Raw genomic sequence first — 23,337 nt, forward strand, 5'->3', positions numbered from 1 at the left:
AAAAATGTGTTCATGTTTGAGTGTGTGATTCAGGTTACTTCTTTAAAATTGTGGCTCAGTATCAAGTGTAGTAGTACTTATTATTTTGTAACTTCCCAATGTATGACATATGAGCATTGTTCACTAAATCAAGCAACAGCACGATTCTTATTTTATGTTTTATTTACGAGCAGAACTTCCACATGGTGATAGTGGATTCCCAACAAGTAGCTCTGTTGCCTTAGTTGCTCATCATGGCCTGTGGAAAATATGAGAAGGAAAAACATTAGATGTGCCCTCATCCTGATTCATGTGTACTGTCCAACATCTCTAGTTATACTGTAGATACTGTAAACAAAGATTAAAAGTCTCTTAATTGTTCCATCATGCAGCTTGACTCGAAATATCAACAAAATTGTCAAATTCTCTTTCGCTCTGTGAAAGTTTTGCAGACACATTTTTACCATGGCACCTTTTACATCTAAATCATTGTGGATTCAAATTTGGTTGTCGACTAAAAGTTTGGTTGTGGAATAACAGCTCTAGGCAAAGTGTTCCAATGTGTAGCTGAATGCACTTACAGTGTTGATCCAGTCCATGTAGGAGCTGACTTGGGTGAAGACAGTAGGCTTCTTGGGGAAGTTGCAACTCAGCCCAGAGCCAAAGCTCACAATACCATGGACCTCCCAGGCTCCATCAGCATTCTGGCAGTTCAGGGGGCCACCAGAGTCACCCTGTGTCAAAGGACAAAACCAGAAATTCAAACAAGTTCAGTACAGCACTATCTTCCGCTAGACTAGGGGTCTAAAACTTGCGGCCCTAGGGCCATTTGTTGCCCTCTCTTCATGTTGGATGACCCAGTGTCACTTTGATCACTTTTGAACACTCATTATTGTGTTTTTTGCAATGATGTGCTTGTGCCTTCCATAATCACATAGTTATGGGGCACTGTTGCAAATGTGCTCTATGGAACTTACGTTGCATCCGGACACAATGCCATCTCCTCCAGCACACACCATGGTGTCCTTCACCTGGAAGCCCCACCAGTCATTCTGGGAGCAGGTGGCGTGGTCAACGACGGGCAAGAGGGCCTGCTGCAGAATGTCAGGGATGGCACCTCCGGCTGTTAAGGAAAGAAAAACACGACACAACGTGTTACCTCAGGTAAAGATATTCTCTTTAAAGTCCTACTCTTTAAGTAGAGACTTAGAGCACTCGTCACCCAGATTTAGGAAATGGTGTTTAAACATTTATGACTAGCTGCAGTTTTACAACCCAATGTCTATCTCCATCAAACACTTAGTTTGAAGTTCACATTTGAATTTGCATGATGAGAGGATGGTGCAAGAGGTGCAGTCACTCACTGACGGTGCGTCCCCAACCGGTGACATAGCAGGACTCGTTGTGGGGCAGGAGGAAGCCAGCCTCGGGAAGACATGCAGCCATGATGGAGTCAGTGAAGGTGACGGGAGTTTCCAGTTTGATCAGGGCAATGTCATTACTGCAGAAAACACACAGAACAATCAACATGATGTATGTTGACTTCTGATTAGCAGTTAGCATAAGTATGCTAACTGAAAAGTGAAATCAGTTATTAAGGTTGTAGTGTACGTTTTTACACTGTATTACAAATCAAAATTGTGAAATGTAATCCCTACAGTCTACAGTCCTACATAAGAAAGCATTCCAAAATAATGAACTTTCTATTCAGTCATAGACTACAATCTTTCCTGTGTTACTCTTGTTTACCATCCGTGTGTCTAGTTAATCTGTACCACTGTAAAGCAAAGTTAGCATTGGTTTTACCGGATGAAGAGGGGGTTCCATTTCTCGTGGACGACGATCTTGGCAACACCAACAGCCAGAGAACCCTCCTCAGTCTCAGCCAGGTTGTGCTTTCCCAGGTTCACTCTGTAGGTCCTGCTACTGCTCAAGGATAACGGAGGAGAACAGATACAGAACACAGTAAGAGGGAGTGACACTGGATATCCAATTCACCAAACTTCAAATCATCTGTCAAACTTAGATTCTCTAGCATGCTCTTGATATCAGTTGAAAATACTAAAAATATATATTCAATTGAAGCACTACATTATTATTGTAGGTTGAATTACATAACTGTGGCCCATTTTATATTTCCTGCTCATCATGACTGCCACCAAGTGCCCCCTCTCTTGAACATTATTATTCTACTGTCCTCTCTCTTACCTGATGCAGTGAGCAGCAGTGAGGACCCACTCGCTGGAGATCAGAGTTCCACCACAAGTGTGTCTCCACTCGCCATCCTTGTCATACTGGAGAGAGATCTTAAACACAAAGGAAAGTAGAGAATAGTTAGTATTTCTCCATTTTGAAGCCCCCTACACTTTAAGGTTTCATTGTGGTAAAATCTCTATCTCACTGATATAAGAATGAGAATTCAGAATCAGTGATTGCAGAAGATATAACATGGTTGTGAACATGTTTGATAGCAATTGTTGATGACTGACAAGTTATGATTAGTATTGATACATTGCTGTTATGATTGTTTAAATCTGCCCAATTCCAAATCAATGCCTAGCCTCTTCCCCCTATGTACTTTATGCAGATCTGAGAGGACTGGATAGCTTTATCACAGTCACTATGTATGTTCTGCATTGAGTTAACGTAAAGTACCTGCCAGGGCCAGCTGTTGGGCCTGACGTCCTCCCCTCCCACCACTCGTGTCACCACAGGAGGGAAGGTGGGCATGCCACACCCGTAGACTGTAGGGCACAAACACACTCAAAACTCTCATAACCTCAGTCTACTGGTGTTCTCTAGCATGCACTACTATAGTATCAATACACTGTTGAGTCACATTTTGAACTTCAGTCATTTTGATTATATTAGAAATGAATACTATTTTTTTAATGAATACACTATCCACATTTATGTATTTCACTTGCAATGTCACTTTATAAAAGCCTTTCAATAGGTTTAGCAATTTAGCATTCTGTCAATATTCTAACTGAAGATGGAAGAGAAATAGGATACTGTATGGTGTTCTGTTCTTATTAGTAAAACACTTAAGTATAATCCTTACCAGCAGCAATCAGACAAGCAAGGACCACAAATTTCATCATGTTTGTATCTTCAAAATGTGTGTTCACACCAGGGATGCTTTATACTGTAGGCTACTGTATATGAGGTACAGGTAAGACAAAAATTAAACAGATTCTGGGAAATGTTCCATCAGCCAGCCCACTCTGAAAACCAAACTGGGGGTGAAGCTAAGGACAGCTAGCCCAGCCTCACTGATAAAATTGCACCCCCCCCCCTTTTTTCCACTCCCCTTGAAGTGTAATATTAACACACAAATATTTGGATTGAACATATGTGTAGTGACAAGCTTTTCTCACAGCTTCTCAAAGAAGCATGTTTCATGCATTGTAGATTACCAATGCATGATTACCTAGATAAAATAAAGTAAGTACGGTACCGCACAATCAAAATAATATATTGTATTTTAGTGTGACGGTAATATGTAATCAAATTGTATTGTATGCTAGTGTAAGGATGTTGTTTATTTTATTCCTGGACTACGCCTTTAAAAAGTTGATACTTGATTGAGAAGCTATGTTATGGTCCAAAACTTCTGATAGCCCTTTCCAATGACCAGTAGCCTTTTATACACATTTCTCTTGACATTTTAGTTTCAGATGCAGATTCTAAAGCACTGCTCCTGACGTTGTTCATATGTATTGCCTCTCTTTGTCCACTCTTTTAATGTTCAAGACACAAATATATAGTTAATGATACTAATTAATAATGTTGGTTAATATTTGTTTGACTCAATTTGTTTTAACAGACAACTGTTCCTTAGGAGTCAACTTGGGCAACATTAGTTTTTCCATGACAGCTGTGAATTTCACAGAACCTGGGGAACACCGTTGAGAAGAAGGTTATCTGCAAGGTTGATTAAAAAAAAAGGTTTTCCTAACTGCTTCCAGACAGGTTGTTATGCAACATGTCCCAATAGTTTTTCTATACCATTCTCCAGCTATACACTGAGTGAATCCAGGTGAAAGCTATGATCCCTTATTGATGTCACTTAAAAGCCACAAAGGCCAAATACTTATCTGTGGGGTAATAGAATGTGTGTTGAACCAATGTTTAGCAAAGCCTTTTGCTTTAAAACTACATTCATGGGCATGTAAGAATTGGAGGGTGGTTGGATACTGGATTATCCACTAAAATAGTGTCCTTTGTCTTACAGTAAATAATAGAACAAAAGGTTCAACCAAGAATGCCATGTGAAACGGTTCAACACGTTCTAATGAAACTAGACTAGACTAGATTTTGCCCATCACTACTTAATTCACCAAAACATGTCCAAGTATCTAATAATAATAAAATGGCTGTACATTATACATTGAGTGTACAAAACATTAGGAACACCTGCTCTTTCCATGACATAGACTGACCAGGTGAATCCAGGTGAAAGCTATGATCCCTTATTGATGTCACTTGTGAAATCCACTTCAATCAGTGTAGATGAAGGGGAGGAGACGGGTTAAAGAAGGATTTTTAAGCCTTGAGACAATTGAGACATGGATTGTGTATGTGTGCCATTCAGAGGGTGAATGGGCAAGACAAAATATTTAAGTGCCTTTGAACGGGGTATGATAGTAGGTGCCAGGCACACCGGTTTGAGTGTGTCAAGAACTGCAATGCTGCTGGGTTTTTCACACTCAACAGTTTCCCGTGTGTATCAAGAATGGTCCACCACCCAAAGGTCATCCAGCCAACCTGACACAACTGTGGGAAGTTAAATGTGTTGCATTAGTTGTTGGCCATGATCTGTGGAAAAAAATGACAGAGAAAAACATAATGCTTCCCCTCAGCGTGATTCATGTGATTTTCATCTCTAAATCATGGTGAACATGAGGTAGCATTCGGCCATAGTTTTAGTAACAGTGCTCCAGTGTGAACAGAGCTAAATGCACTTACAGTGTTGATCCAGTCAATGTAGGCACTGACTTGGGCCTCTTGTGGTTGTAGCTGCAGTGACCACCTAAATCGACAAAGCTCAGCACACTGTGGATCTCCCAGGCCCCATCGGCAGTCTGACGGTTCAGGGGGCCACCATGGTCACCCTGGGTCATATAACAAAACCAGATCAACAAACAAGTTCAACTCCACTTTATCTCATGGTGCTAGCAATGCCAGGGTCATGGGTTTGATTCCTGTTGGGGCCACCAATACGAATATTTTTGCACTCACTGTTGTAAGTTCCTTGGATAAATGTGTCTGCTGAATGGCATATACAGTGGGGAGAACAAGTATTTGATACACTGCCGATTTTGCAGGTTTTCCTACTTACAAAGCATGTAGAGGTCTGTAATTTTTATCATAGGTACACTTCAACTGTGAGAGACGGAATCTAAAACAAAAATCCAGAAAATGACATTGTATGATTTTTAAGTAATTAATTTGCATTTTATTGCATGACATAAGTATTTGATCACCTGCCAACCAGTAAGAATTCCGGCTCTCACAGACCTGTTAGTTTTTCTTTAAGAAGCCCTCCTGTTCTCCACTCATTACCTGTATTAACTGCACCTATTTGAACTCGTTACCTGTATAAAAGACGCCTGTCCACACACTCAATCAAAAAGACTCCAACCCATCCACAATGGCCAAGACCAGAGAGCTGTGTAAGGACATCAGGGATAAAATTGTAGACCTGCACAAGGCTGGGATGGGCTACAGGACAATAGGCAAGCAGCTTGGTGAGAAGGCAACAACTGTTGGCGCAATTATTAGAAAATGGAAGAAGTTCAAGATGACGGTCAATCACCCTCGGTCTGGGGCTCCATGCACGATCTCACCTCGTGGGGCATCAATAATCATGAGGAAGGTGAGGGATCAGCCCAGAACTACATGGCAGGACCTGGTCAATGACCTGAAGAGAGCTGGGACCACAGTCTCAAAGAAAACCATTAGTAACACACTACGCCGTCATGGATTAAAATCCTGCAGCGCACGCAAGGTCCCCCTGCTAAAGCCAGCGCATGTCCAGGCCCGTCTGAAGTTTGCCAATGACCATCTGGATGATCCAGAGGAGGAATGGGAGAAGGTCATGTGGTCTGATGAGACAAAATAGAGCTTTTTGGTCTAAACTCCACTCGCCGTGTTTGGAGGAAGAAGAAGGATGAGTACAACCCCAAGAACACCATCCCAACTGTGAAGCATGGAGTTGGAAACATCATTCTTTGGGGATGCTTTTCTGCAAAGGGGACAGGACGACTGCACCGTATTGAGGGGAGGATGGATGGGGCCATGTATCGCGAGATCTTGGCCAACAACCTCCTTCCCTCAGTAAAGAGCATTGAAGATGGGTCGTGGCTGGGTCTTCCAGCATAACAACGACCCGAAACACACAGCCAGGGCAACTAAGGAGTGGCTGCGTAAGAAGCATCTCAAGGTCCTGGAGTGGCCTAGCCAGTCTCCAGACCTGAACCCAATAGAAAATCTTTGGAGGGAGCTGAAAGTCCGTATTGCTCAGCGACAGCCCCGAAACCTGAAGGATCTGGAGAAGGTCCGTATGGAGGAGTGGGCCAAAATCCCTGCTGCAGTGTGTGCAAACCTGGTCAAGACCTACAGGAAACGTATGATCTCTGTAATAGCAAACAAAGGTTTCTGTACCAAATATTAAGTTCTGCTTTTCTGATGTATCAAATACATATGTCATGCAATAAAATGAAAATGAATTACTTAAAAATCATTCAATGTGATTTTCTGGATTTTTGTTTTAGATTCCGTCTCTCACAGTTGAAGTGTACCTATGATAAAAATGACAGACCTCTACATGCTTTGTAAGTAGGAAAACCTGCAAAATCGGCAGTGTATCAAATACTTGTTCTCCCCACTGTATATTATTGCATTATATCTCTAGACTAGTATCACTTTTTTTGGCTTTGCCTTATAGTTTTTTCAGAACACAGGCATATGATACTAATGAGTTTATAATGCTAGACATTCTTATCTTAGATAACCGATAAATAGTTGAATGGGGCCCACCCTAATGAAATGTACATGTCATTAATAATTATTCATTATTAATGATAATTAAAACAATGTTGGTTAATATCCAATGGAATTTGTGCCATCATTTTCCATGATCATACAGTGGGGGAAAAAAGTATTTAGTCAGCCACCAATTGTGCAAGTTCTCCCACTTAAAAAGATGAGAGAGGCCTGTAATTTTCATCATATGTACACGTCAACTATGACAGACAAATTGAGAGAAAAAAATCCAGAAAATCACATTGTAGGATTTTTTATGAATTTATTTGCAAATTATGGTGGAAAATAAGTATTTGGTCACCTGCAAACAAGCAAGATTTCTGGCTCTCACAGACCTGTAACAACTTCTTTAAGAGGCTCCTCTGTCCTCCACTCGTTACCTGTATTAATGGCACCTGTTTGAACTTGTTATCAGTATAAAAGACACCTGTCCACAACCTCAAACAGTCACACTCCAAACTCCACTATGGCCAAGACCAAAGAGCTGTCAAAGGACACCAGAAACAAAATTGTAGACCTGCACCAGGCTGGGAAGACTGAATCTGCAATAGGTAAGCAGCTTGGTTTGAAGAAATCAACTGTGGGAGCAATTATTAGGAAATGGAAGACATACAAGACCACTGATAATCTCCCTTGATCTGGGGCTCCACGCAAGATCTCACCCCGTGGGGTCAAAATGTTTACAAGAACGGTGAGCAAAAATCCCAGAACCACACGGGGGGACCTAGTGAATGACCTGCAGAGAGCTGGGACCAAAGTAACAAAGCCTACCATCAGTAACACACTACGCCGCCAGGGACTCAAATCCTGCAGTGCCAGACGTGTCCCCATGCTTAAGCCAGTACATGTCCAGGCCCGTCTGAAGTTTGCTAGAGTGCATTTGATGATCCAGAAGAGGATTGGGAGAATGTCAGATGAAACCAAAATATAACTTTTTGGTAAAAACTCAACTCATCGTGTTTGGAGGACAAAGAATGCTGAGTTGCATTCAAAGAACACCATACCTACTGTGAAGCATGGGGGTGGAAACATCATGTTTGGGGCCGTTTTTCTGCAAAGGGACCAGGACGACTGATCCGTGTAAAGGAAAGAATGAATGGGGCCATGTATCGTGAGATTTTGAGTGAAAACCTCCTTCCATCAGCAAGGGCATTGAAGATGAAATGTGGCTGGGTCTTTCAGCATGACAATGATCCCAAACACACTGCCCGGGCAACGAAGGAGTGGCTTCGTAAGAAGCATTTCAAGGTCCTGGAGTGGCCTAGCCAGTCTCCAGATCTCAACCCCATAGAAAATCTTTGGAGGGAGTTGAAAGTCTGTGTTGCCCAGCGACAGCCCCAAAACATCACTGCTCTAGAGGAGATCTGCATGGAGGAATGGGCCAAAATACCAGCAACAGTGTGTGAAAACCTTGTGAAGACTTACAGAAAACGTTTGACCTGTGTCATTGCCAAGAAAGGCTATATAACAAAGTATTGAGAAACTTTTGTTATTGACCAAATACGTATTTTCCACCATAATTTGCAAATAAATTCATTAAAAATCCTACAATGTGATTTTCTGGAATTGTTTTTCCTAATTTTGTCTGTCATAGTTGACGTGTACCTATGATGAAAATTACAGGCCTCTCTCATCTTTTTAAGTGGGAGAACTTGCACGATTGGTGGCTGACTAAATACTTTTTTCCCCACTGTATACAGTAGGAGGACCTCAGAGGTACAAACATGTCAGGAATGGAGGTCGTTCAGAACACTGAGATGTCCATAACTTGGAACTTCACTGAAAAACCACATCAAACTTTTATAGAAAATATTGATTGTATATGTACATGTGTTTTCTAATAATTTAAGAAGATACTGTAAATAACTGATGTGTTTCCCCAAATTGCACGTTTAAAGTACAATGTTTCATACATTTTACTATGCCATTGCATGGTGACCTGACTAAATGAATAAGGTCCTAAATCTCACTTCAAACACTTTTTGTCTGCCTAATTCTCACTTTTTGTGTTTAATAGGCTAAATCACACATTCTGTTAACATCTGACTACAGATTGATCTGTTCTTGCAATTTGTAGTCTATGACATTTCAGATTTATATTTAATATTTTTTCATAAAGTAGTTTGGAAGTAGTGAACTCTTTTTTTTCTAAGTAACTTTAAATAAGTAAACTATATTTTTCTTAAGGATAGCTTTAGTGTAGCATAACTTCTTCCAGTGTGAAGTAATTGGTAGCTTGGTAAACTATATTTTCAGAGTAGCTTTTCCAACACTGTGAATTTCACAGAACCTGGGTAACACAGTTGAGAAGATAATGTGTTTTTGGATGTTTAACTGCAAGGTCGATTTTTTTCCAGGTTTTCCTGGCTGGTTTTAGACACGTTGTTGTGCAACATGTCCCTGACAGTTTTTTCTACTACTCTTCAGCTATATAAGGGAGCAGGTTGAGCTGACATTCACTGAAACAGTCGTCATGAAGTTCGTGATCTTGGCTTTGTTTGTTGCTGGTGGTAAGCTATCCTGACCAGATTTTAGATTTTGTACATTTGACAATATGTTGTTCCCTCACCTTATCTTACTTTTAGGGAACACATAATACCACTTTGTATTCCATCTTAAATTACCACCTATTTGTTTTCGTTTAGAAATTCTCCCAGATTTAAGTTGAAATATATCGGTTATCGTGTACATGAAATACAGAAGAGACAAGTTCACATTTTGGCAGAAATGTACTATTTCAAAATAAACCTTAGACATGCAATATGGACACATACAATATGATGTATGAGTAAGTCAGGGATACAAAAGTGTAATTGTATAGTGTGTTTCTCGTTATTTCTCAGCCTACGGATGTGGGCTGCCCACCTTCCCCCCTATCATCACCAGGGTGGTCGGAGGAGATGATGTCCGTGAGAACAGCTGGCCCTGGCAGGTAGGTTCCACTTTACATTTTTACATTTATTATCCCTCCTTCTCTATTAACAAGCCCTGGGCATCCTAAATGAGTAGTAAAGTAGTATTTGTTTTCAAATTCACTTTACTAAATCTTATTTGAATTGTGTTGAATTTAAATACATTGATGTTTGTTTCTTTGTTCTCTCCAGGTGTCTCTTCAGTACAAATCTGGTGACAACTTCCACCACACCTGTGGCGCCACTCTGATCTCCAGCCAGTGGGTCATGACCGCTGCTCACTGCATCAGGTATAACAAATGGGTCCAAGATTGTCATCCCATTAACTTTTTATTTTATTAAATTCCTCCATCATCTTCCTCAACTTTTTAAGGCACCAGCCGCCACTGCTTCACTTACTGTATCATCTATGGACTTTTAACATTATGACCTGACCCTTTGTGTGTGGGTTCTCTTGTGGCCTTACAGCAGCCGCAACACCTACAGGGTGTACCTTGGCAAGCACAACCTGAAGAGCAACAACGAGGAGGGCTCCATGGCTCTTACTCCCGCCAAGATCATCGTCCATGAGAACTGGGATTCCTACAGAATCCGGTGGGGTTTTCACTTTTTTCCACCCCAAATAATATTGATCCTTGTAGGCCCCATGTCTGTTTACATTCAAATACTAATATGTTCTAACTATTTCTGTTAGATAATTTATGTATGAATGATCAATTCTCATAGCTATGCGTTGTCCAAAGTTTCTTATACAGATGGATGCAATTGTACAGATATAATTAAACATTTCCCTAGATATGTTCTAACTGGAAATTGGAGATAGTAAAGTAGTGCTGCCTTTTCCTCAGTGAATGAGATTAGTAACATTTCCTGACCTTTGTGACATCTGCTGATGTAAAAAGGGCTTTATAAATAAATGTGATTGATTAATGACTGTGTACTAATCTGTAATATGGTGGCTCATCATGTCTTCTGCAGTAACGACATTGCCCTGATCAAGCTTCAGAGCCCTGTCACCTTCTCTGACTCTATTATGGCTGCCTGTCTGCCCGACTCCGGCACAGTCCTGCCCCACAATGCTCCCTGCTACGTCACTGGCTGGGGACGCCTATGGAGTAGGTCATGTTGACCATGAATCAGTTTCCCTTGCACTTTTCTCTCATATCAATGTATATTATTTCATATTTTCATCCTCATTTGCGAGTATATGAATGTCCACAAACCCAGACGTACTACTAATAACTTTATAAAAACAAATGTAAGGATGATGAACCAATTGCTAATTATTATGGTAGTTATTTTGAATATAGTTAGTATTTGTAAAAGAGCGTTGAGCATCCAACATATCCTTCAAGATACTATTGACATTTCATGAGAATCAATAGAGGCACTAATCGGATTGTTGAATTTGTTAATCTCTTCAGCCGGAGGCCCCATCGCTGACATACTGCAGCAGGCCCTCCTGCCCGTGGTCAGCCATGCCAACTGCACCAAGCCCGACTGGTGGGGCAGCCTTGTTACAAGCAGCATGGTCTGCGCTGGTGGTAATGGAGACCTTGCTAGCTGCAACGTGAGTCATGCTACTACAGCTTGTTGATGTTTTGTCATTTCACTATCGTGGAGTGATGAACAGAGCTAGAGCTAAGAAATGCCACTTGAGGAAAAAGAATGATACTTTATTTTGTGAAAGGAATTGTTTTGGAATATAATCTCTAGTGTCCTGAGCTTACCACTGTTATGTGTTACTCTGTTGCCCTGCAGGGAGACTCCGGTGGCCCCCTGAACTGCCAGAACTCTGATGGATCCTGGGACGTTCACGGTGTGGTGAGCTTCGGCTCCAGCATGGGCTGCAACTACCCCAAGAAGCCCTCCGTCTTCACCCGCGTCAGTGCCTACATTTCCTGGATCAACAACGTGAGTGCACACCCAACACTTCAACACTCTATCCCTTCCCACCACACTTCCACACTTCCACACTTATTCCCTAAAATATCAATGCTACATACTGCTCAGATTGAAGCAATGTATTGTGCATTTTAAGTGGTGTCCAAACCTAGCTAGATATACATTTATAATGAAGCAATGTATTGGGTATGCATTTTAAGTGGTATGCTGGTGTGAATATTGGAACAGCCTATCCATGGAAAAAAAACACTTGTAATATTTAATTATCACCTTGGAGTGTATGCAAGTATACTCCCTATTGCATTGTGGCATATGAAGTAAATCTTTGTCTCTTTTTTATTTTTCTATTTTTCAGGTGATGACCAGCAACTAAAGAGTGGATCTGGTTGTATCGTGGTGGGAAGCTGTCATTAAATAAAGAAATGTATTGCAAATATCTCATTCTTTGGTTTCCTTTTTTCAAAACTCCATGGTTTTCCAAATTAATCTAAGTTTTTGTGAAACGTAAGTAGAATAGTTTCTGGTACCATAAAGAAATGTCAGTATTTCTTTTTTAAAACATCTAAAAATCTGCATAATACAGTAAAGGAAACGTGAAACGTTTGCCATCAAATTGCATCCTTGTCATCAAAATGATGATCAGTTTGAAAATACTTCAGTATCTGTATCAGTGTAAATTACTGTATTACTGTATCTTAGTTACTGTATCAACATCTTGCAGGGAACTTACTCACTTGCATTAATGGCTCCAATATACAGTGCCTTCAGAAAGTATTCATATACCTTGACTTATTCCACATTTTGTTGTGTTGCAGCCTGAATTCACAATTGATGCAATTAAAAATGTTATCTCACCCATCTACACACAAAACCCCATAATGATGAAGTGAAAACATGTTTTCAGACATTTTTGCAAATTGATTGAAAATGAAACACATAAATATCTCATTTACATAACTATTCATAGCCCTGAGTCAATACTTTGTAGAAGCACCTTTGGCAGCAATTACAGCTGTGAGTCTTTCTGGGTAAGCCACGAAGAGCTTTCCACACCTGGATTGTGCAACATTTGCACATTATTCTTTTCAATATTCTTCTAGCTCTGTCACATTGGTTGTTGATCATTGATAGACAACCATTTTCAAGTATTGCCATAGATTTTCAAGTAGAAAACTGTAACTCGGCCAGTCAGGAACATTCACTGTCTTCTTGGTAAGCAACTCCAATGTAGATTTGGCCTTGTGTTTTAGGTTACTGTCCTGCTGAAGGATGAATTCATCTCCCAGTGTCTGGTGGAAAGCAGACTGAACCAGGTTTTCCTCTAGGATTTTGCCTGTGCTTAGCTCCATTCAGTTTCTTTTTTATCTTGAAAAACTCCCCAGTCCTTAATGATTACAAGCATACCCAGTGGTGGAAAAAGTACCCAATTGTCATACTTGAGTAAAAGTAAAGATACCTTAATAGAAAATGACTCAAGTAAAGTTTTACTTGAGTAAAAGTCTAAAAGTATTTGGTTTTAAATATACTTAAGTATCAAAAGTCACTGTAATTGAAAAAAATATACTTAAGTATTAAAAGTAAAAGTAAAAGTGAAATAGTTTCAAATTCCGTATATTAAGCAAACCAGACGGCACCATTTTCTTGTTTTTTAAATTTATTTATGTATAGCCAGGGGCACACTCCAACACACAGACATCATGTATTTAGTGAGTCCTCCAGATCAGAGGCAGTTGGGATGAGAGGGGATGTTCTCTTGATAAGTGTGTGAATTAGACAATTGTCCTGTCCTGCTAAGCATTCAAAATGTAACGAGTACTTTTGGGTGTCAGGGGAAATGTATGGAGTAAAAAGTACATTATTTTCTTCAGGAATGTAGTGAAGTACACTACCAGTAAAAAGTTTGGATCTCCTACTCATTCAAAGGTTTTTCTTTATTTAATTTTTACATTGTAGAATAATAGTGAAGATGTCAAAACTATGAAATAACACATATGGAATAATGTAGTAACCAAAAAAGTGTTAAACAAATCAAAATGTATTTTATATTTGAGATTCTTCAAATAGCCACCACATCAAATAGTCGTTACTTGCTATGGACCATATGAATCTTCACTATACATATAGAATAGAATCTGGTGCTATTATCAGTGGCTGCAGACCATGTAGATAATTCTCTTATAAATGCCTACAGACAGCTGTCAGCAGGGCATGGAACTGTTACTTGCCCTCGCTCTAGTCTTCTCTCTAAGACTAGCTCTAGCCTTCTTCCACGTCATATGTACAGTACCAGTCAAAAGTTTGGACACACCTACTCATTCCAGGGTTTTTCTTTATTTTGACTATTTTCTACACTGTAGAATAATAGTGAAGATATCAAAACTATGAAATAACACATATGGAATAATGTGGTAACCAAAAAAGTGTTAAACAAATCAAAATGTATTTTATATTTGAGATTCTTCAAATAGCCACCACATCAAATAGTCGTTACTTGCTATGGACCATATGAATCTTCACTATACATATAGAATAGAATCTCGTGCTATTATCAGTGGCTGCAGACCATGTAGATAATTCTCTTATAAATGCCTACAGACAGCTGTCAGCAGGGCATGGAACTGTTACTTGCCCTCGCTCTAGTCTTCTCTCTAAGACTAGCTCTAGCCTTCTTCCACGTCATATGTACAGTACCAGTCAAAAGTTTGGACACACCTACTCATTCCAGGGTTTTTCTTTATTTTGACTATTTTCTACACTGTAGAATAATAGTGAAGATATCAAAACTATGAAATAACACATATGGAATAATGTGGTAACCAAAAAAGTGTTAAACAAATCAAAATGTATTTTATATTTGAGATTCTTCAAATAGCCACAATTTGCCTTGATGACAGCTTTGCACACTCTTGGCAGAAAATAGTAAAAGTAAAGAAAAACCCTTGAAAGGGTAGGTGTGTCCAAACTTTTGACTGGTACTGTAAATGTAAAAGTTGTCAAAAATCGAAATAGTAAAGTAAAGTACAGATACCCCAAAAAAACCTACTTAGTACTGTTGTGTCGAGAAAACGTTGCTAATTATGCTGTGAGAACAAGGAAATCCGCTGACGCTGTACTTTGATTATAAAGGTTTATTATATCAGAGTATTGCAGCATCAATTTACAGATATCTGCCGATATCTGGAGAATAATCGCCCCATCTCAAATATGATTATTCTGTCCTCCTTTGTCTTAACTGTGGTATTTATATCCTATGCCCTATGTAATATAATATGGGTGATTTTTCCTACCAACCAATCCCAGGAGGCCACCTAACAGACTTCCTCAGCTTTAGGGTGCCCCTATAGAACTACTCCCCAAATGCAGCCTTTAAGCTTAGTCAACATCCTCTAAAACCACTTGAAACCATTAGCAAAGTCATAAATTCCTCAGATACTACATATTCCCCCCTTCGAGACACATTAAGTCTCGAAAACAAAAAGAATAGGATTATGACAAGTAACAATTTCTCTTATTGAGTATCTTTAACAATAAACCAAAAACACATTTTTCTATGGAGTGTAAATACATTTCTATGAAATATGAACAAATCTTTATGGAGTGTAAATACATTTCTATGAAATATGAACAAATCTCTATGGGGTGTGAGAGCGAAAAACCTGTCTGGCAGCCTTCTTTCCAAATATCCATCAATCAATTAAGACAGTAAAATTCTCTCACGGCCCCTCTGCCCCAGGCAACCACCTAAGTACTCCAGATCAATTCATAAATCTTTATCAATGCATCTGAAACTATGATGCAATTTGAATACACATGAAAGCCTCAGCAAACAAAATACAATCAAAAATGTCCACATTCAGGCTGGTCGACCCATCGGACCCTCCTGTGGATTCTCTCTATCCCTGCCTAGACCCAATATCCCTAAGCATCCACGAAATAAACATAAGCATCTGAGATCCCCACATGTACCCAATAACAGCAAATATCATTCTACAAAAATTTAACAGAAAGAATATGACACAAATTATGTATTACACATGCAAATATGTCTATATATCATTGCAGACACTGGAATGTAGTCCACTACACTTGGAATCTGAACATTTCCACACCTTCCTTGTTCCACTTCCTCCAGTCCATTCATATTCTCCTTCATATTGTCCTTGTTTGAGTATTTTAATCCCCTCTACATATTCCCCCATATGTTTCTGGAAGAAAAGAAAAGACCAAACAGTATCTTTTGCAAAACAACACATTCAAATTAAAACATCAATATCAACTAAAAATATAAAATGATATATAAAATGAATCACATACCATTTCCCCCCTTTGATTCATAACAAAATACTAAAATCACACTAATATTTAAAAACATTTGAAAAATGATCGGATATTCAAAATTGATATCTATCTATCAATACTCCTTTGAGTCTTGACAGAAGGTTAAACCCTCTTATCGTTTCATTCGCAAAACCCTTCAAATTATAGGTAATATTATCTATGTTATCTTCCCAAATTTTACACCATACCATGGAAAAATCCCCACTTCTCTCTTAGACTTATCCTCCAATGGTAGGCTTCCCAGACTATGAAACTTCTCTCTTTCAGAATCAGATTTATCTCTTTCCCCGAGCTTCCCTTCTTTTAATGGTAAAAGCCTCATATGGAATCTTCAACTTCAACATGTAACAACATCCTGTCCATCCATAGGGTAAGAATATATACGCTTTATCACCACAAACCCACCAAATATCTCTAAAATTCCCAATAGTCACATTACCAGGCAAAAACTTCTCCCCTTACTAAATTAAACCTCAAAAGTTACATTATATTTCTCATTACTAACCTTATGTTCCTGCTTACCCAAAGTCATCATATAATCATCACAATCTAATATTCCCCTAAACATCCCCTTTCCATCATATGTTTTATTAGAACAAAAACAGCTTTTAGCCCTCACTGGTTTCACCTCCAATGCTTCATGAAGCGCTGTTAACTGATTTTCCTTCCCATCTAACAAATTCACATAGGGTAATTCATTTAACCAAGAACACTTAAACCTAGGCCTAAACAAATGTTTCCACAACTACATTATTTTCTCTCTTAATGATTGTTGCTGATACAACATCCCTTATAAAACATAAGATTGACACATACTTGATAGAAGTTTAGCTATCTTCTAAGATTCAACCCCATTTTCCTTATGCTAGAATTCTCAACAGACATTTACCCTCAAGATTCCTCACTTATCTTACAGAATGAGTTAACTCCTTGAACTAAAGATTCCTACCTGCCCATCCATCTTTAATTTCCAAACAGAAAAATCAAATCCATATGCCTTCCATTTAGTTTCTCTCTTCCCTAACGAGCTGTATTGATCAGATGTATCTTCTTGTCTTCCATTAAAATCATAGAACTCATCCTGTACCTCCATGATAGTATTCTGCACTATTTCAGAAGAATCTACATCATTCTCTACTACCATCTGCTCTCCTATCTCAACACTATCCTTACTACCATTGACAGCACTCTCCATCCGTATCATAAACTCCTGAGTCACTCTTGCTACATCCTTTAATTTCAGAAAAGTTGTTGTTGGTGTCTGTGTCATATTTCCTACATTTGTTATTGCCGTCGTACCATTAATCTCTTTCAAAGTTACTATTAAAATAGTTGCTTTAGTTGATGTATTAACACCCTTAACTATTTCCAGTGGGAAAGTTACAGATATCCTCTGTGTAGTATTTACTGTTGGAGTGGCTACTTTAATATACTTCTCCTGAACTCCATTGGTGACTGTGGAAGCTTCAACAGACTTCAAATCTTCCATCATGAGCGTCACCTTACGAGTTAAATAGCCTTTTAACCAATAATTCTTAACCGGAACAAATTTTAATGTTTGCAGTAGATAAGTACACATACATTCTCCCTGATCTTTCCATGTAACATTACGCAAAATAAATGAGCAATCACTCATAACCCTCTTCCACTTCATATCGTTGTACAAAATATACTTCCTTTGACTAGGGGCACAGCTTCTACTTCTAGTCTTCATAACAACACTTCTTCTCCATAATTATCTCTCCATGTGGGAGGAATCTCACCTCTACACATTCCTTCTCTCACATCTACAAGGAAGATGAGCTGTACCACCCATCCTAACCCTAATGACAGTCTTTTCCTAACAAATTTGGTGCTGGAGCGATTGGCTCCCTTGTAATCAAATGTGATACATTTATAGCTTTAATAACTGTCAATGTTGAAAGAGTTGAATTGCTTCTCACTGTTGTTATAATAGACTGAAGTGTTGATGTCATTGTTGTTAATTCATCCATTCTCCCTAAGGCTTTGAACTCTTTACTTGTATTTCCATCTATCACCACTAGTGTCACTACATTAACTCTCAGTCCCAACTCTAATCCCTCACTTTCAAACTGTCGATTATAAAAAATAGACTTATAATCACCTTGATCTTCCTGCTGGGAATTGTAAATATAGATACTGCAATCACCCTCAATCTTCTCTTATAATTCAGCAACGCATACTTTCTCAATACAACTGCTCCTAACAGATCTAAACTCCTACCATATCTATCTTCCCACTGAACTCAAATTTCCCTTCACCACTGTTCTCTCTCTCTTACTACTAACATTGAAGCTTAGCTGACTGTCCTAGAGTTCCTTCAACCCTAGTTTTCCTAACTTTTTTAATCTGACTTTTCTCCTAACTTTTTAAAAAACCATTTCACTGATTTATCCACAAATTCCTTTCCCAGTAATTTTAGGATATGTGATCGGGTAGTCCCCACCTGCTTATGACTTCTTTACACACAGACTTGGCAAACGACTGAGCATCTTTTAGCCTAGTATGACATCTTATTCACCTCTTGGTGTAGGAATGTAACCAAGAATAACAGTCACCCCCTGTAAACATTATTTTTCAGACAGATTGTCCTCCTTCCTATGATATAATCAACCTTTTCATGCCAATATGGTTCCCAAAAACCTACTCCTTTATAATCTTCTACCAGACAGCCGTCTGGTGTACATCTTATTGTACAGTTCAACTTACACAATGCATCTCTTCCCAACAATGCAATAGGTGTATGTTCTGATACCAGTATGAGTATTGTAATTTTTTTTTATTTTCATAGCAGAGCTCAATTGGTTCCGTAAGAGGAATCAGCTGTTTTACTCCCTCAAATCCCTATCCTAATTTAGTTAATTTTACATAGTGAGATGTGTAACCTCTTCAGGCTGAACACAGATAAAATCAGCTCCAATATCCACCATCACTTCCCATAGTCCATTGTTTATTTTCACCTCAATTGTTGGATCTTTTTTCCGGTCCTGATGCTACCAGCTGACACCCCCCTTTCGGATCTTCTAGGCACCCCTAGAATCCTTGCTCCTTGCCCCTATAAGGGTTCACCTGTCCTCCAGATGATCTTCACTTGCTCCTGTATCTTCCTCTGAAATTATTTCTTTCCAGAAACTATCTATGGATATGAAACAACTTGTACCACTAGTTGTGGCTGGTACAATTGCATTTGACCTTGTTCAGTTGAAGCTGTGGCAGTGATTGTTGATTTAGTGCACACTGATTCTTCATAACCAAAGCTTTTCTTCTCCTTCTTATTCTCCCCCCAGTTGTATTTGATTGAGTTTTCTGAGAGTTTCTTGGTCCTGTTCTTTCTTGTTGTTGACATATCGGTATTCTTCAAAGGCTTATATTCTAAGTTTTGTCCTCGAATGATCACCTTGCATCATCTTCTTACTTGTGCCCTCTTTCCTTGGCCTCAATGTATTATTCTTCTCAAATTCTTGGGATTATTTTCTCAGCAGTTTTTTCTTCTGTATCTTCAGCTTCTCGAGTTGTTGTTCCAGTTCTCTTACTTCTTCTAAATTATTCGCTTTATCCAGGCATGATACGCATCGGTCTATATCTCTTTCTATTTCTTCTGTGCTAGTCATTGTTGGATAAAATCCTCTTGAACATAAAGCACCTTTAATCTCCAAATCTTTATCACTTTCTCCATCTTCACTTTCCTCAGAGATCGAATCTCTAGTATCCTTCTTCCTTCCTCTCTTGCCAACTTCCTTCTAATCACAGAGTCATATCCACCCATGATCTCTTCTGAATCACTCTGATCATCATCATCATCTTCAAGTTCCATCCTCCTGAACCTCACTCCACCCTTAGTTTCCAGACATCTCATTTTCTTCCTACTTTTGGAGTTTGGATTAATTTTTATGGTCGTTTCTGCTTGTCCTCTCTCTATTATTCGTTCATCTTAATCTCTGATGCAATAATCACTCTCCTGAATGATCACTGGAAGCTGAGGATAGACGTCCTTAAACTCTACTTCTTTCTCAAAAGGTGGGGGTCTTTTTGCTGAATCCGTATGTGAGAAAGGTGTACTGACTTCTGTCATTTGTTTTTCTGTCACCTTCACTGCTTTTACAATTTTCTCTATACCTTTGTTTATTTTATCGCTGGTATCTTTTATCAGTTTTTGTCCTTCATTTTCAAACAGCTTAAGAACACCCAGCTCTCTTTGTCTCTTTTCTTTACGATGTTCCCTTTTTTCCATTTCTTTTGATCTGCCTTATGAATTGACAGAAGCACTTTCATTATGTTGATGACGTCAGGGTTAAGAGTCCCTTCCACTAGCTATGGTTGTTCAATGTCAGGCCAACTTTTATTCCCTTTTCCAGATAACCTTGCAATACCATTAACATTTACATTTTTACATTTTTAGTCATTTAGCAGACGCTCTTATCCAGAGCGACTTACATAGTGAATACATATATATATTTTTTTATACTGGCCCCCCGTGGGAATCAAACCCACAACCCTGGCGTTGCAAACGCCATGCTCTATCAACTGAGCTACATCCCTGCCGGCCATTCCCTCCCCTACCATGGACGACGCTGGGCCAATTGTACGCCGCCCATGAGTCTCCCGGTCGCGGCCGGCTGCGACAGAGCCTGGATTCGAACCAGGATCTCTAGTGGCACAGTTAGCACTGCGATGCAGTGCCTTAGACCACTGCGCCACTCAGGAGTACGGAGGATTACTATTTTCAACTATATCAACAGGTGTAATTACTTTCATAGTCCTGATGTCCTTTTTCCCCCTTGTAACAACTCTTTTATATTCCTTTATTGTAAATTATTTTATTATTTTAGACTATATAGCTTATGGTTTCCTCCCTATTAATCAATTAATTTATTCATCAATTTATTTATTTATTCATTTTATTTTATTTTACCAAATTATTGATTAGTGGCAATCTTACCACATCCAATCAGGAAAGTAAATGAAAGTAGTCAACTTCAGAGCAATCAAAAAAATAAAGACCTCTAATCCAGCAACACTACAGTACTCACAAACCCCTTGCTTAATAAGCAGCCAATTACCTTAATTTACAGAATAATGTCAGTACTCGATTCCCAACACAACTCTAATCAAACCCACTCATGCACAAAAACTCCAATATGCAATTACATCAATTGATCAGTCTGTTGCCAAGTCCCTGTCTGTCACGATCGTCAGGGAGAGACCAAGGCGCAGCGTGATGAACAAACATACTTTAATTAGTTAAAGTGTAAACACAATACAAAACAAGAAACGACTCGTGAAGTCCACGGTATCAATGACCGAACACGGAACAAGAACCCACAAACACAAAGGGAAAATAGACAGTATAAATATGGCTCCCAATCAGAGACAACCAACGACAGCTGACACTCGTTGCCTCTGATTGGGAGTCACTCTAGCCAACATAGAAATACACACATAGAATGAACACACCCTGGCTCAACATAAATAATGAGTCCCAGAGGCGCGGTCGCAGTCCCCTAAAGGCGCGGACTGCGACCGCGCCTCAACTAAACAAAACAGGGGAGGGCTGGGCGGGCATACCTCCTCGGCGGCGGTTCTGGATCCGGCCTTGACCACCACCCTCCAATACACCCCCCATAGCGCCCCTGGTCCAGTCTGGCCCCGCCGGCTGGAGCCGAACTGGACTTAGCAGGAGCGGTTAGCTTCAGCTCCATAGTGGAGCAGTTGACCGGTACCTTGCCAGGCACCGGTGACCCAGGCACGGGTTGTGCTGGACTGACGACGCGCACCCCTGGCTTGGTGCGTGGAGGAGGAACGGGCCTTACCAGGCTGACGACGCGCACCACTGGCTTGGTGCGTGGAGGAGGGACGGGCCTTACCAGGCTGACGACTCGCACCCCTGGCTTGGTGCGTGGAGGAGGGACGGGCCTTACCAGGCTGACGACTCGCACCCCTGGCTTGGTGCGAGTGGCAGGAACAGGCCGGGCCGGGCTGGCGACGCGCACCGTAGACTTGGTGCGAGTGGCAGGAACAGGCCGGGCCGGGCTGGCGACGCGCACCGTATACTTGGTGCGAGTGGCAGGAACAGGCCGGGCCGGGCTGGCGACGCGCACCGTAGACTTGGTGCGTGGAGCAGGGACAGGCCGGACCGGGCTGGCGACGCATACCGTAGGCCTGGTGCGTGGAGCAGGGACAGGCCGGACCGGGCTGGCGACGCACACCGTAGGCTTGGTGCGTGGAGCAGGGACAGGCCGGGCTGGGCTGTCGACGCACACCGTAGGCTTGGTGCGTGGAGCAGGGACAGGCCGGACCGGGCTGGCGACGCACACCGTAGGCTTGGTGCGTGGAGCAGGGACTGGCCGGACTGGGCTGGCGACGCACACCGTAGGCTTGGTGCGTGGAGCAGGGACAGGCCGAACCGGGCTGTGGAGACGGATAGGAGCCCTGGAGTGAAGAGCGGCCACAACCCGTCCTGGCTGAATGCCTACCCTCACACACTCTGTGTGAGGCATCCGCACAGGACGTACAGGGCGGTGTATCCGTAACCTGGTGGCCTCCAGAATCCGCCCCTTTTTGCCTCCGTCAGCCCCGTCGTCCATGCCGTGTGCCCCCCCCTAAAAATTTTCTGGGGTTGCCTCTCGACCGCCCGACGACGACCCTGATCACGCCGTTGCTCCTCTCTACGGCGCGCCTCCACCGTCTCTTCTCCCGGCGCTTCCTCCCATGTCCAGCCCAAGAGCTGCCCCTGGACACGCTGCTTGGTCGTTGCATGGTGGGTTCTTCTGTCACGATCGTCAGGGAGAGACCAAGGCGCAGCGTGATGAACAAACATACTTTAATTAGTTAAAGTGTAAACACAATACAAAACAAGAAACGACTCATGAAGTCCACGGTATCAATGACCGAACACGGAACAAGAACCCACAAACACAAAGGGAAAATAGACAGTATAAATATGGCTCCCAATCAGAGACAACCAACGACAGCTGACACTCGTTGCCTCTGATTGGGAGTCACTCTAGCCAACATAGAAATACACACATAGAATGAACACACCCTGGCTCAACATAATGAGTCCCAGAGCCAGGGTGTGACACTGTCAAATTGTCATAACATCAAATATGCTATGCACACAAAATATCCTGTA

At 40.7% G+C, this 23,337-nt stretch overlaps 2 protein-coding genes across 2 annotated transcripts; one reads left to right on the top strand and one right to left on the bottom strand.

Annotated features, from left to right (window-relative positions):
- Positions 1-150: 150 nt before the first annotated feature.
- Positions 151-3,116, bottom strand: ela2l (elastase 2 like). Its single transcript, XM_041845099.1, has 8 exons — positions 3,044-3,116; positions 2,635-2,723; positions 2,188-2,285; positions 1,786-1,905; positions 1,344-1,480; positions 957-1,102; positions 561-713; positions 151-238 (listed from the first exon to the last, which is right to left on the bottom strand). The coding sequence occupies exons 1-8, from the start codon at positions 3,081-3,083 to the stop codon at positions 221-223; spliced, it is 801 nt and encodes a 266-aa protein (XP_041701033.1). The 5' UTR covers positions 3,084-3,116; the 3' UTR covers positions 151-220.
- Positions 3,117-9,473: 6,357 nt separating this feature from the next.
- On the top strand, positions 9,474-12,282 carry LOC121537476 (chymotrypsin-like elastase family member 2A). Its single transcript, XM_041845098.1, has 8 exons — positions 9,474-9,539; positions 9,873-9,961; positions 10,134-10,231; positions 10,410-10,535; positions 10,920-11,056; positions 11,366-11,511; positions 11,703-11,855; positions 12,202-12,282. Exons 1-8 carry the CDS (start codon positions 9,503-9,505, stop codon positions 12,217-12,219), a joined length of 804 nt encoding a protein of 267 aa, XP_041701032.1. The 5' UTR covers positions 9,474-9,502; the 3' UTR covers positions 12,220-12,282.
- Positions 12,283-23,337: the final 11,055 nt, after the last annotated feature.

The sequence above is a fragment of the Coregonus clupeaformis genome, chromosome 24 (assembly GCF_020615455.1).
Source record: "Coregonus clupeaformis isolate EN_2021a chromosome 24, ASM2061545v1, whole genome shotgun sequence".
Lineage (NCBI taxonomy): Eukaryota > Metazoa > Chordata > Actinopteri > Salmoniformes > Salmonidae > Coregonus > Coregonus clupeaformis.

Bases quoted from the DNA above. Each gene is read 5' to 3' on its own strand.
- LOC121537476 (XM_041845098.1), top strand. From the start codon at position 9,503: ATGAAGTTCGTGATCTTGGCTTTGTTTGTTGCTGGTG. The intron at 10,232-10,409 runs GTATAACAAATG...GTGGCCTTACAG, and splicing joins ACCGCTGCTCACTGCATCAG to CAGCCGCAACACCTACAGGG. The intron at 11,512-11,702 runs GTGAGTCATGCT...GTTGCCCTGCAG, and splicing joins GAGACCTTGCTAGCTGCAAC to GGAGACTCCGGTGGCCCCCT.
- ela2l (XM_041845099.1), bottom strand. From the start codon at position 3,083: ATGATGAAATTTGTGGTCCTTGCTTGTCTGATTGCTGCTG. The intron at 1,906-2,187 runs GTAAGAGAGAGG...ATCCTTGAGCAG, and splicing joins ACTGCTGCTCACTGCATCAG to TAGCAGGACCTACAGAGTGA. The intron at 714-956 runs GTAAGTTCCATA...CCTTTGACACAG, and splicing joins GCATTGTGTCCGGATGCAAC to GGTGACTCTGGTGGCCCCCT.